This window comes from Procambarus clarkii, chromosome 47 (genome assembly GCF_040958095.1).
Source record: "Procambarus clarkii isolate CNS0578487 chromosome 47, FALCON_Pclarkii_2.0, whole genome shotgun sequence".
NCBI classification, from domain to species: domain Eukaryota; kingdom Metazoa; phylum Arthropoda; class Malacostraca; order Decapoda; family Cambaridae; genus Procambarus; species Procambarus clarkii.
The window spans coordinates 23,735,415-23,750,414 of record NC_091196.1 but is presented as its reverse complement, the minus strand read 5'-3'; the positions used below and the strand labels follow the sequence as shown (position 1 = coordinate 23,750,414).

At 40.0% G+C, this 15,000-nt stretch overlaps 1 protein-coding gene across 1 annotated transcript in view; it reads right to left on the bottom strand.

Moving 5' to 3' along the window:
- The window catches only part of Mctp (multiple C2 domain and transmembrane region protein), a 239,592-nt gene that overhangs the window by 217,980 nt on the left and 6,612 nt on the right, over positions 1 to 15,000 (bottom strand). The window contains exon 2 of the mRNA XM_045749849.2: positions 13,221 to 13,298. Coding sequence (XP_045605805.1) covers positions 13,221 to 13,298 — 78 coding nt within the window. The remainder of the gene's footprint in view (positions 1 to 13,220; positions 13,299 to 15,000) is intronic.

The following is a 15,000-nucleotide window of genomic DNA, read 5'->3' as shown; positions in this document are numbered from 1 at the left end:
GGTCAGTCCTCACAGTCAGCACTAACAGTCAAGGCCTGCAGTCAGGCCTTGCATTCAGCCCTCACAATCAAGGCCTTCAGTCAACCCTCTCAGTCAGGGCTTCGTTAATAAGGCCTGACAGTCACAGTCCCTCGGAGACAGCTCGCGACTTCGTCTTGATTGCATCTTGAGCGCCGGAGTGTCGAGACGAAGCAATAAATCGCCTTGAGGGGATGATTGAGAGTGAGAGACGGATTTATGGTACTGTGGAGAGTAGGATTCCTTCAATACTATAATATAAACACTAGAAGATAATATAAACATTAGAACTGTCTCTCGGAACCCATCTGATGTATATATATATATATATATATATATATATATATATATATATATATATATATATATATATATATATATATATATATATATATGTGAATACTCTCTTGAAATAATGCATATAAAATAATACTAACAAGTAATCTTCTGAGGCCGAGGGATAAAGAGCGTCAATATTTCTATGTTTTAATTTTGACTCACCTCACGTTTTTAACGGAGTAATTGATTCCGAAGAAAATGGGATGCGTTAAGGGGAGAGGAAGGGAAACCGTATTATAAAAAATGGGAACCGTGCACGAAAGTGTTTTCAAGTGTCATACAAGAACAGAAAACGAGGGCAATTCTCACGACAGGCAAAAATAATAATGACTTGGAAACAACTAACGAGGGAAGTTGTTGATTGTTGAAGAGACGTCCAGCCCCCTCTACTCTTCACGGCCCCATCCTCTCCCCTCACTTCCCTTCCCCGCTTCTCTTCACGACCCCATCCCCTCACCCTATATATAACTTTCCCCTGTTCAGCCTTCTCGCTCGTCCATCAAGTCTCCTACCCCCTCACCTTTCCCCTTCTTTGACCCCATTCCCGTCTTCCTCTCCCGCCACATACGTTGTATACATCGATAAATAATATAATTATCTCCACCTGTCCTTGTCTATCCGTTTCTATATCCGTCAATCCGTCTTAATATCTGTCCGTCAATGTGTCAATGAACGGATCGGTGCGTTATTAACGCTGTCCGACGGAGCACTAGCGAAGACACGTCAGTAATGCTGAAATGCACTTTGTTGACATTTCTCCTCAATCATGGCGGCTTTATGTTTATTAACCGATTTATGATCTTTGAAGCGCTTCGAGGATGTCTATAACAATAATACTCTTAAGTTGTGAAGTTTCCAAGCTCCGTAAACTGTTTAATAAGTGCAGAGTAAGCCACCACGGTCGATTAAAGATGAAATCAGATTTCTTTAGGGGATACTTAAAGAATCCTGATTCAGCTGACTTGTAGCCTCTCCATCCCGGCTGTTATGACGCCCTGAGGCCAAAGTTTAGAAGTAACAAGAACACCTCCAGGGGGAGATTTGGGCCAGGTTTCGGGAATTGAGTAGAAATAGTAGAAAAGGCGGATTTTTTTAGTTGAAATGGTGGATTTTTGAGTAGAAAAGGCGGATTTTAGAAGAAATGGTGGATTTTTTTTAGTAGAAAAGGCGGATTTTTAGAAGAAATGTTGGATTTTTTTAGTAGAAAAGGCGGATTTTTAGAAGAAAATTAGGATTTTAGAGTAGAAAAGGAGGATTTTCGGGTAGAAAAGGTAGATTTTCGAGTAGAAAAGGCGGATTTGTAGAAGAAAAGGCGGATTTTAGAGTAGAAAAGCCGGATTTTAGATTAGAAATGACGGATTTTCGAGCAGAAAAGGCAGATTTTCGCGTAGAAAAGGCGGATTTTCGAGTAGAAATGACGGATTTTCGAGCAAAAAAGGCAGATTTTCGCGTAGAAAAGGCGGATTTTCGAGTAGAAATGGCGGATTTTCGAGTAGGAATATGCGAACTTTTTCATAGGAAAACACACGGCTTGCACAGTAATCCCCATGCGAATCTGTGAGTGAGAAAAGCTGAAGAAAGCCTATCATCAGCGCTTTCATTGTGAGGGAAGAGAGAGAAAATCTAAATTTCATAAATAACTGGTATAATACATTTATCGGAACTTTAGTTATCCAGAACGTTATTATAACCAGCCGGTTCTTCACGCCTAAGAAGATTGTTTCAATCTTCTTGGTCCAAAGTTAAGACTCTCTCGCCTGTGTTTACTGACAGGCTTAGAAAGTGTTCGTTCTCATTTTAAAGTTTTGCATAATACATCCTGGAGGAAGTTTGCGTGTATGAAAAGTGTATGCGTGTATGTCACCACCAAAAAAGTATCTATTCAGTTTTTTATACGTATTACTGTATTACAACGTAAAAGTAGTATATATGGGATTGGTCAGTACTGGACTCTTGTAGGCAGTGCTAGCTAGATCCATGTAAGGACCTTCCTGGATCCTTGCCAAGTCTATATGTCAGAGTTGAGGCATTTTGAGGATCCTGCTGAATGTTGGTAGTGGACTCTGTTGACGTGGGCACATAAACCCACACTGGTAATGCAGTTGGTGGACTCCTCTGTTGACGTGGGCGCATAAACCCATACTGGTAATGCAGTTGGTGGACTCCTCTGTTGACGTGGGCACATAAACCCATACTGGTAATGCAGTTGGTGGACTCCTCTGTTGACGTGGACACATAAACCCATACTGGTAATGCAGTTGGTGGACTCCTCTGTTGACGTGGGCACATAAACCCATACTGGTAATGCAGTTGGTGGACTCCTCTGTTGACGTGGGCGCATAAACCCATACTGGTAATGCAGTTGGTGGACTCTGTTGACGTGGACACATAAACCCATACTGGTAATGCAGTTGGTGGACTCTGTTGACGTGGGCACATAAACCCATACTGGTAATGCAGTTGGTGGACTCCTCTGTTGACGTGGGCACATAAACCCATACTGTAACTACCGGAGGAGCGGAGTACGCCCCCTGGCGCCTTATATCACAGGACGGCGTCTCCTGGTCGTTGACCTCAGTCCTCTAGCAGCTAGTCAGCGTTTTCGGATACTATTATCCCGGCGTTCTCGCGTATTATTCAGCGTTTTCGAACATTAACCCAGTGTTCTCGAACATTGACCCAGTGTTCTCGAACTTTAACTCGGCGTTTTGGAACATTTGCTTAACGTTATCGAATATTAACTCGTAACTTTGAGGCCAATGCATAGAAAACGGCAATATTTCGGCACTTTAATATTTACGAATACATCATGTTTTTTAACGGGCTGGTCACTTAATTAAAAATATGACCTATTAAACCACCAACAGATCTGACAAAAATTAATCATGCAAATTTGTGTGAAAAAATGAGAGAAAAAAAGAGACCTAAATGACAAGCTTGGAGAAGAGGCACTAGAGGAGACTTAATCTCCTCTAGTGCCGCTAGTCCTTCCCTTACCCCCCCCTAGAGGCACCAGTCTCTCTCCCCTCTTGTGGCACCAGTCCTCCTCCACCACCCCCCCACTCACCCGTAGAAGCCTCCCAGCAGCATGCCCCTCTTCTCCCCAACACCGACCCACACCACGACATCAGTCCAGCGTCCACAAACATTTTCGAAGGGAACGCGGTTTAAGGTCAAAGGTCGTGATCGATGGGTGGCAAGGTGCCAACATTGTCCGTAGAACTATATACTTTTTTTGTATGTGTGTGGAGAGAACTATATGGTTCTTGTAATAATGACATCATGGTGCCATCAATTAAATCAATTGTGCCATCGTAAATGTCAGCATTGATGTCATTATTGATGTCATCGGTGATGCCATTATTGATTGATGATTGGTTGGTGGTCTGGTCAACCAGGCTGTTAGACGCTGCTTCTCGCAGTCTGACGTGTTTATGCTCAGCTGGAAAGGTGGAAGGGATGCGAACTCTTGGTCACAAGTTCATCAATATCTCAATGGCTGTATCCATGCGGATCACACACACTATGGGTGCCAGCGGTCAGCATGTTCCGGTTAGGGTAGTCATGTGGGAGGTGGAAGACCGTGGGAGGGAATATGTGAGCGGAATATGTAATGAGACAAGGGGGTAATATTCTTAGCTAATCAAGCGCAACGGTGCCCCTCAAGTGCCTCTTTTCCCCTCAAGCGCCCAACTGACCACACAACAGTACCCCACTACAACTGACCTTTGACCTTACTATGTCCAGAGTTGACCTTTCTCTTGTCTTCAATTAATTTCCCTTTGTAGGGTCAAGCGTCAAAATCACCAAAGGTCAATTTCTCCGTAGCATTTAGATGCCTCTTACTTCTCTTATCTCTCATATGTTATCATGCATCTACTCCCATCTATCTCTTATCTCATATCTCCTTCTCTCCATAGTGATAATAACAATGCGAATAACAATATAACAGAAAAATAACAGTGCCAGGTAACCCATTTAAATGCATAACTTAGTTTGTTTCCCCTGTACAGCAGCTCAATGGGAAAGGAGGTTAGGGGACACAAGGAACGGACGGGAAGCGAGGGAGGAAGAGAAAGGGAGACATGAAGGGGAAAGAGGGAGGAAGGGAAAGATAAAGATAATAAAGATGGAAGAAAAACAGTGCTACCAATAAGCCACAAACAAGACTTGGAGCTACCTAAGACTTAAAAGCCTATTAGGGATATCTTCCCTACCCCCTCACGTTAGGCTACAAACTCTGATATGAATTAAGAGTTTAAAGACCACCAATATAATTCAGTAGTCAAACTTGCAGTATATTTACAGGTATGTGATATATTTTAAGTGATGATGGCCCAATATATACACAAGATAAGTAACTGTTCTACCAGCCCAAACAGCTACAGTGTCATTCTGACCTACCCCGGGCAATGCAATTTGCAACAGTGATAGTCCAGTGACTATCTTTGTACTTAATGGATTTGTACTAGTTATTCTGTCCTCTTTTGTCAGGATATACACTACTTATGCTGGCCTCTTTTGTCAGGATTTACACTACTTTTGCTGGCCTCTTTTGTCAGGATTTGTATCTAGGCTTTTCATTTTTATCAGTATTTACACTAGTTATGCTGTTCAACTGAATTAGGATTCAATATCTGCTCACCTTTTCTCGGCAGAAAACAGGATATTATTCTCACGACCACAGGATATCCATCCATCCTCTCCGACCTCTTCATTTCCTCTTTATTCTACAATTCTCATTTGTGAGGAGGAATCGCGCGGGTAACCTCTTTTTGGTGGCCTCTTCTCGTCGCTGATTCGTAACTTATTCGGGAGAATAAGTATGGGCTCCGTATGAAAGGAACTATATGCGTTTACAATTCTCAAAGGAGGAATGAAGGCAGTAGTGCCACAGTGGTGTGAAGGCAGTAGTGCCACAGTGGTGTGAAGGCAGCGGTGCCACAGTGGAGGGACAGTAGAAGTGCCACAGTGGAGAGAAGTAAACAAGGAGGAAAGGCCACACAAGATGCCCAGCACGAACCCTAAGGGCTGGTAAAATATTGCCTTGCTACTTTGTTTGTCACTAGGCTCCTGTTTACGACCTAAACCACAAGTTACATGCATGCAAACTACTCTCTCTCTCTCTCTCTCTCTCTCTTACTCTCTTCTACTGTCAAATTTACCATCTCGTGTAAATAAAACCTCGGTTTCAACAAATTGAATGTAAATATCCAGTACAATTTTACGAATCCTGAGCTATAAAAAACGTAAATATATGTTATCGTATATTTGTTTTCAACCTTCCCGTCTCGTTGGGTGTTTGCTTGGTTCAAATGGAGAGAGAGAGAGAGAGAGAGAGAGAGAGAGAGAGAGAGAGAGAGAGAGAGAGAGAGAGAGAGAGAGAGAGAGAGAGAGAGAGAGAGAGAGAGAGAGAGAGAATACGTAGAAAACCCTTTTTTAAATATTCAATCTTCATTTAACTAATAACAAAAACAGCCGGTGCGTGTGAAAGCTTTTAAAGTTTTATTATAGAATACTATCGTTATTATTATTAACAACTTTATTGACAGTTGCCGTGCAGTACGACAGTTTACCTGGCCACCTCCCGGCAGCATCTGTAGCGGCACTCCAATTGGCTGGTAAACATCATTGGCGGCTGTACGACAACCCCATTTACTGAGGTCTGCAGTTTCAGGCATAACAATGGTATAAGTGCTGCGTATAATGGCCCATTAGAGTTTGTGGTATATGATAATATGCTTGCAATGGTGCGAGTATAACAGGCATATATTCCTTCACTAAATCAAGACTTGGCAACCGTGTATCTGACGGGTTTAAATTCCGAAAACAATACAAGCCTAAAGATTTTATGTAACAATATACTAAGAATTATATGACGTGAAACAAAGTATAATTAAATAAAATTTTATGTATTCTGTCGCACACACACAGACACGTACATGCTCATGTACACACGTACTCATACACAACTATACTTACATGTGGCTTCTAGCCTCATACTCACGCTCCTGATACACCCTTATAGACCCCTCACACTAGTCCAGTATACTCATAGACCCTTATACTCATACACACACATACGTACACCCTTATAGTCATACCTCACAGTACTATATCTCCTCACATATATACACCGTCATACTCAAAATACGATCATATCCTCATACACCCTGATACACGTACATCCTCATACCGTTCCATTATCACTCATACCTCCCAGCCACAGTATCCGATCCCGACTAGTATGTCTCTACCTTCCCTATGTCGGCTGTGATTGAGATGGGAGAGGAAATGAGGTAGGGAAGGAGGAAGTAAATATTGGATGGAGGAAATGAAGAGAGAGAGAGAGAGAGAGAGAGAGAGAGAGAGAGAGAGAGAGAGAGAGAGAGAGAGAGAGAGAGAGAGAGAGAGAGAGAGAGAGAGAGAGAGAGAGAGAGAGCCAGGACGAGAGACAACACAAACATATACAAGGATAGAAAACATTTTAGGTTCTTATTGACCATGCAACAAATCAGATTATAATATGCAAATTTATATTGTTTTACATAAAGAATTTAATTAAATTATGTATGAAAATTCTGAATGCTGTGGTTATTCTGCACACACACACGCACACATATACATACACACACACACATATATATATACACACACACACACACACACCTGTGTGTGTACCTGGGTATCTTAACACCTAGGCACCTATTTGCTGCTTCATGAACAGAAGCACGAGGTGAAAGGAAATACTGCCAGTTTACCTTCGCTACTACCAGGATTTGAGCCCCACTCTCTCCCTCACTGCCATAACGAGCGCAAGAGAACTGACGAAACAGCGTATTTTCCCAAGACTCTCAAGCAGCCTCTTTTATACACACAGCTTCCTTTCTCCGAGCCAATTGACAGGTAAGATGTACACAACTTCCTGTAAGATGCCTCCTCACACCCCCAGTGACGAGTCTACACTACCTAGTCATCTAAAAGATGTGCAGACATCGCCCTTCTCGTCCCCAGTGACGAACACTGTCGCCTACACTACCCCGAGCTACTTATAACACGGCGTCACAACCTTCCTGAGTTATAACTCTACTACGGGCTCACCATAGCCCGTGCTACTTGGAACTTTGTTCCAGGTAGCGAATCTTTTGTTGTTGAAAACAACAACAACAACAGCCTTCCTGACGTGTTAAAAAAATGTAATCAGATAAAAGCCTCGGCTGGATTTAATTTGGATTACGCTCGATCGACGGGATAATGAAAAAAAACTGCTTTCCGAAAACCTCTTCCCTCTCTTCTTTCTTGTCTATCCTTCTTTTCCCTCAATCCTTCCTTTCTCGGCTCTCAGTCTTGCCTTCAAAGTTTCAACAGCCAACCATGCTGTAACCATTGTAACTTACTGTAGTCGAACTATGATTTGTTGAATATTTCATTATTATTTTGTGTATTATTATATTTACTATTACTATAATTATTATTTAAAGAACTTATTTTTTTTTCAATTTATTGTAGAGGTACCACTATATATATTTTCTTAAAAAAAAAATCTTCTCTTCGTTTTCTCTGTGCCTCCTTCTTTTAATGCTTTCTCTCTCTAATTAACTTACATTATCATCTTCTTTCTTCACCGCTGTTCTTTCCTTTTTTACCGCTCATTCTCTCACCAGTTTCCTTTCTCCTTCTCTCTGGTTGCATTTGCATGTTTCTTCCAAGTCCTCACACCATCTCACTTTTTCAGGTTGTCACCTCTCACCCAACTGACTTATCCACCCTCATATCACCCAACCAAACCTAACCCAGCCTAGCCCAACTCAATTCAACATATCCTAACCACACGAAATCAAGAGATACAATTTTGTGTTTGAGATATTATGGGCAAAAGGTTCGACGTCACTATGACATTACAATGTTCACACCGGCACAGATTTGAGATCCTACTGGTTTTGCTACTCGATCAAGAGTCCAGGACGGGCCGGAAACTTCGTCACTTTCATTTCTGATCCCATGTTTTGCCTGTAAGGTTAGTTGTCTATCTCACTTTCGACATGTATTTGCCACTACTCCTCTTCCCTGTATCCATTTATATCTGAAGAATGCAGTGACAAAGAGTGGGAAATGACAAACGGTAATTCTCAACGGCTACGCCCTACCCTGTTTGTATTGCTAACTTAGCTACAAAAAATGTTGCCAAGTAACAGCAACTGAAAAAAGACACTGTTGCCAAATAAAACCCACCGTTAAAGGTAACGATATGCAGATTTTAACGGTTTACGCAAGCTATCTAAATGTTTAGATAGAATTTGTTGCAGTGTAAGAACTCTATGCAATATTATGTCTTAAGGGAGATAATACAGTCTTTATGTGTAGAGATTATACGCTACCTTGAGTAGAGTAGGGTGTAGTAAGAATGGAATTATGGGAAGAAACGTGGCAGAGATGCCTAAAATAAATTATATATAGAAAGTATCAAATTGTAATTAACATCTGACAGATTATTTATATATATCAAGAAGCGGAATAAACCTGATACGCTAAAATAAGATTATGTTAACATCAATTAACAAATACAACAAAAGCAAATTAACTTAATTATATGTTAATAGTAATAAATTATAATAATATTAACAATGAAATTAATTATGATCTTATTTTCAAATTTCCATAGATAATGAACTTCTAATATACTGAACTGAAATTGTCCATTTGCATGCTGGAATTCTTTAAATTCCAGGCAGGATGATCCAGTCGCTGATACGGACCTCATACCCATTGGAATGCTGGAATGAAGATGAGATTCCAGACTCTGCATAGATAAATACAATACATACAAATAGATAAATACTATATATGCAATACAATAAATACATTGCAATATATACTACACAATAAATACAATGGCTTCCAACAATACTGAATGACACGATTCTTATTTGAAGGAATATTTAAATTCCAAAGAAGCTAAAACAATATTAATAAATTAAAAATTAACAATTACTTGTGATAAACTATTGGCAACAAGAAACTATTGTGCGTTTTATAATCTTATTGAATCTTAATGTTTTTTTCCAGTTAACTGCAACTTTGATTGGCAATATAATGGTAAAATCTGATCAGCCAGTTTGAGACACCTGTCTGCTGTCCAACTGGAACCTCAGGACATCCCTGCGGAGCCGCTTTGGCATTAAGGTGTTTGGTGATGCACTCGTAACGTTTCGGACAAGCATTGCGTTACCAGCGTAGACTTAACTCAATAGATTACAGTGTTATTTTTGTATTGTATTGTATTTATGTGAATATATTTACTACTTTTAAAAATAATACTTTTATTTTCAAATACTACCAAGAGCGTATGAAATATTTACGAATACACAAATATATTGAAAAGGTTCAACCAATTTTAAACATTGATATTGAAACGAAAAAATACTATTTTAGAGCAAGTCGGCTTTCAACGTGAAAAGAGCAAGCGATTTGACCCTCAGGGAAAAACATGGAAGGAGGCCTTTATTAACTTTTGCGCTGTAGACTAAACCACGAAATCACTGAGCTTCAATAGGCTCCGATGAATCGCTGATTACCTGGAGAATTTCAACACAGGTCTTTTTGAAGGTAAAGCTACGCAGCGAAATACATGCAAATGTGAAGTTTTTAGACAGCAACAGTTGATAACTTCATCTCAGCCTAGTCCTGCTTGAATCAGTAACAACTGTTGACTACCCCTCAGTCTAATGTTCTTTTAGTCAGCAACAGCTGCCGATTCCTCTTAGCCTAATGCTGAGACAGCACCAATTGCTGACAACCGTCTGCATAAAGTTGAGTCAGTAATAACTGCTGACTACCCTCAGCCCAGTGTTGTTTCAGTAAGCAACAGCTGCTGATTCTCCTCAGCGCAGTGTTGATATTAAACCGAGTGACGCAGAGCGCCAGGCCTGTTATTAACAATTTGCCAACGAGTCGCCGGAATTCGGCTGTCCACTTTATGTCTGACAGCATACGGAAGCATACACCCCTGAAACCTCTACACCATGCTGGAACCTTTGTAGTGTTGTACAGAGGTATAATGTCTATCTACACCAGGAAGAGGGGAATTTAGAGCCTGGTCTGTAGTATATTGAACTCTTTGAGGGTAATTGAAGCCAATAGGCTTGAGATATTCTTGAGTTTTGTGGTGAGTGAGGCAAATGATGAGAGACATTTCTGTACGCATATCTAAGTGTGGAATACCTTGGTACATTAAATGAAGAAAATGAATAAATATCAGTAGATAATTTAAGATTTGCTTGAGAAACAGTAGTCCTACATACAATTATATATATATATTCCTCGTCACCATTAGTGAAGAGTTTCATTCAAGTATGATCCCTTCATGTATTTTCGAGTATTTCAAGATAAACGGATGTATATTTATTTATACTTTATTAATATATATACAACTCTCTATCATTCCTCCAATAATGTCTCTACAAAATCGTACAAGGCTATGAAGTGACAGCATTGGGATCAGAAATTTACATTTTCTTATCATTTTACACCTCTTTTCTCAAAGATAACCTGTCATGCTGCAAGATGACCACACGTACACACTGGTAAATCTTATATTCTTGTTGAATACCCTCATGATAGACTTGTGACGGGCAATATTTGATAATGTGACTGGAAGCCTAGTGAGACTAATGACAGCCTAATTTAGCATATTTTATTAGATTCATTTAATAAAAAGTAATACTATCTGAGGCTTATCTTTACATTGCTATCGTTGTTATTTTTTTACACCAGTCTTTGTATAACTTAGGTTCTATTGCGCCTGTTTTTGCAAATCTTGCATTGTATTTCATTGCAAATCTTAGATGGTTCTACTATGCCTGTCATCGCAAATCTTGAATGGTGATATTGCAACTGTCGTTGCAAATCTAGCTTTACATTTTTCCATGTGTCATTGCAAAGCCCAGTATTTTATGCCGTCAATTTCTTTATATTTCAATCGCTTTGCAATTGAGAGCCGCGAGCGTCAGCTGAGGAGCTGCCAGAGGTGCCGAGTATCGAGGTGGTGAAGGAAGAAGGATGGAGGCAAGGGTGAGGGAAGGAAGAGGGAAGGAAGAGGGAAGGAGTATTGGAAATAAGATAACAGCGCGAGGAGACGGAGGCTGGGATGGATTAAGGGGCTTGAGATGGCTAGGGAGATGAGATGCTGCAGGAAGGTAAGAGGATTTAGAGGGAAAGAGAGAACTATTAAGGGAGGGAGGAAGGAAGAGAGGAATAGATTGAGAGGAAGAAGGTGTCGGGAGAAAGCGGCAAGGATTAGAGGACTGGAGAAAAACAACGACAAATCGAAGAAAGAAATTATGAAAGAAAGGAATGGTTGGGCACCATTCCTTTCCCTCCGTCCTATCCCAAATCCTTATCCTGACCCCTTCCCAGTGCTATATAGTCGTAATGGCTTGGTGCTTTCCCCCCTGATAATTCCCTAATCCCCCTCGCCGCCCTACACAATTTCTTTGTCCACATCATTTCTTGCAATCATAATTGCATTATGGATAACTACGTTTCATTAGTATATAGGAGCTATGAATAGGAAGATCGAGGAGGTGGAGGAGAAGACTGGAGGATTGAGTAGGACACAATTCTATTAGCTATCGCAACGTCAACCACAGTGGAATATATCTACCCTCAATAACTGGTTCCAGCTTCCCACTCTCAATCCATTATAACTTCCGCAACAATGTTATAGTTTCACAACTTCATAATATTATAGTTTGATAGGTTCTCATACAACCGCAAGGGAGTCTTAAAGTTTGACGTGTGTCGTTTGAAAATTTGCAAAAGTTTTGGGTGCAGATAATGTGCATATATTAGCATGTTTTCTAGATTATGGTCTGTTTGTGTGTTGTAAAACACACACACACACACACAAATAGGTGACAAATAGGTGAGTACACACACATACACACAGGTGGAATGCATTAGGCAGTGATGTGGTGGAGTCTGACTCCATATACAGTTTTAAATGTAGATATGATAGAGCCCAGTAGGCTCAGGAATCTGTTCACCAGTTGATTGACGGTTGAGAGGCGGGACCAAAGAGCCAGAGCTCAACCCCCGCAAGCACAATTAGGTGAGTACACACACACACACACAACAGCTTTCAACATACCTTCATAGTATGCATCATTATTCCATGGTATGCTGATAGCATCTCCTATCCCGTAATTGGAGACAACAGCACTTAACAGCGGAATTACACACATCAATAAGTGTAGTATATTCTGTGGATGCACACACAAGCACACACAAGCACACACACACACACACACACACACACACACACACACACACACACACACACACACACACGGTTCTGTTGAAATATAATCCGTTACAATTCCTTTACCCCCGTCCCTTACCCAAATCCTTATCCTAACCCTTTCCAAGTGCTATATTGTCATAATGCCTTGGCGCTTTCCCCTAATAATTCTCTCTCTCTCTTAGTCTGTCTTAGTACACAAATATTTGCCAAAGAATAAACGTTCTTAGTAAGGTAAACTCTCTTATTGATAACGACCTTTGTAAAATAATAAGATTTGTGAAGCATTAAACTACATTTATGAAAACAGACGTTCAACGTCGGTGTTGCAAAAACGTTTATTTGGTTCTATTTGATTTTCACGGCATAAACGTTGTTTTTAGCGTTTAACGAGCATAGAAAGACAGATTCTTAAACGTTACCTGTACTTGCTGGTCCATAGTACTGTCAACAACAGAGGCAACACATGCAATACACATATGATACAGGTGTACAGCGGGCTTGTGGGTTACTAAGTACTCCCACAGGTGTGAAACAGATGTTGAAGAAGGCTCTGAGTACTCACTTGTGGGGGAGATGGTTGTGTTAGTGGAGGCTGTGTCAGGTAGGTCTGGCAGTGCTTCATCCACAGGGCTCAGAGGACCTACAGAAAGACCGAGGAGAAAAACATCACTATCGCTTATATATATTATATATATATATATATATATATATATATATATATATATATATATATATATTTATATATATATATATATATATATATATATATATATATATATATATATATATATATATATATATATATATATATATATATATATATATATATATATATATATATATATATATATATAATTTCTACCCAAGCCTGAAGCCTCATCCAGTAGTAATTTCAGATTAACATCCACATTTTGTAAGATTAATGTTGATATATCATATTTACCGACGCATAAGATGCACCTAATTTACAAGTATTTTACTTCATGCATTTATTGAAATGATTTTCAATTTATGTTGGAAAAAAATATGATTTTATTCATGTAAATTTAAAATATATTCCGTTGGCGGTGGACCAAAAGCCTGTGTCCTTGTGCACCGGTAAATGATTTTGAAAAAAACATCAAAATTGAGCTCCATCAAATCTTTGATAATAATTCAAATGTTTATATTAATATGGAGTTTCTAGTCAGCTTTATTGCTGTTAATAATAGGGAGATGGAAGCAATAGGCAGCACAGACATACGCACAGACACCGATAGGTATACTCCCTCCCATTTCGGAATATATACACTAAGAGTATACTTGCATTACTGAAGTATAGCTACTAGGTGAGCAGTAAGTTAGTACATAGGGTTTAATAATCCTAAAGTTTCCTACCCAGGAACGGGCTCACCACAGCCCGTGCTACTTGGAACTTTTTGTTCCAAGTAGCGAATCTTAAACAACAACAACTACTGCAACCGCAACCACTATAGTAACTGATATACAGACACTATATCAATCCTGCAAGCACCGCTCTTCAACTATTGCAATTTCGTTTCCATTTCCGGTGTCGCCTCGCGCGGACGACATAGAAACACTATTCTTTTAATTAAACAACTGCCGCCAGTTAGTGTCGCGACTCACTTTTTATCAAAACGAGGGGACGCGACTGGAAGCAGTGAGGGGGAAAGAGAAAGAAGATGGGAGAGGAGGAGGAGAAGACTAGGAATAAAGAAGAGTGTATGGTACGAGGAAAGGCGATGAATCGAAGTGAGGGAGAGGAAGGAGTGAAGCGAAAGAGAAAAGTTGAAGAGGGAAGATGAAGCCAAGAACGGAAAGAAAGTAGATGAAAGACACATTTAAAGAGATTAAACAGGAAAACAGAAGGGTCAAAACCACGTGGGAAGAGGAACGAGAATTGGGACAGGGATCCAAGTGGTTTTCCTTTCCATAGTACTGAGGTATCAAACCCTGTGTGACTTTATTTTAACATAAGAGATAAGTGTACCCTTTGTCAAGGAAGAGTGTGGTGCGGGAACGCCCGGCGTTCACTCCCGCTACTGGTGTCGTGCGACGCAGTCACTAACGAGGGCCGATCATACTGACAAGGGCGCGGGCCATGTTGTTGATTTATGGTCCGCCAGGCGAACATTCGTCGGGCAATGATCACCACATCTAAAATTTATAAATTTTCTAAAACATCTATAATTCCTACCTACTTACGCTACTTCTTAATAGTATTATTTTTGCAACTTCTTAATAGTATTACTTTTGCAACTTCTTAAGTTACTACTTCTGTTGGTATAACATCAACAATTACTATGGTTCTACTATTTGCAGTAATCCTACAACTATTATTT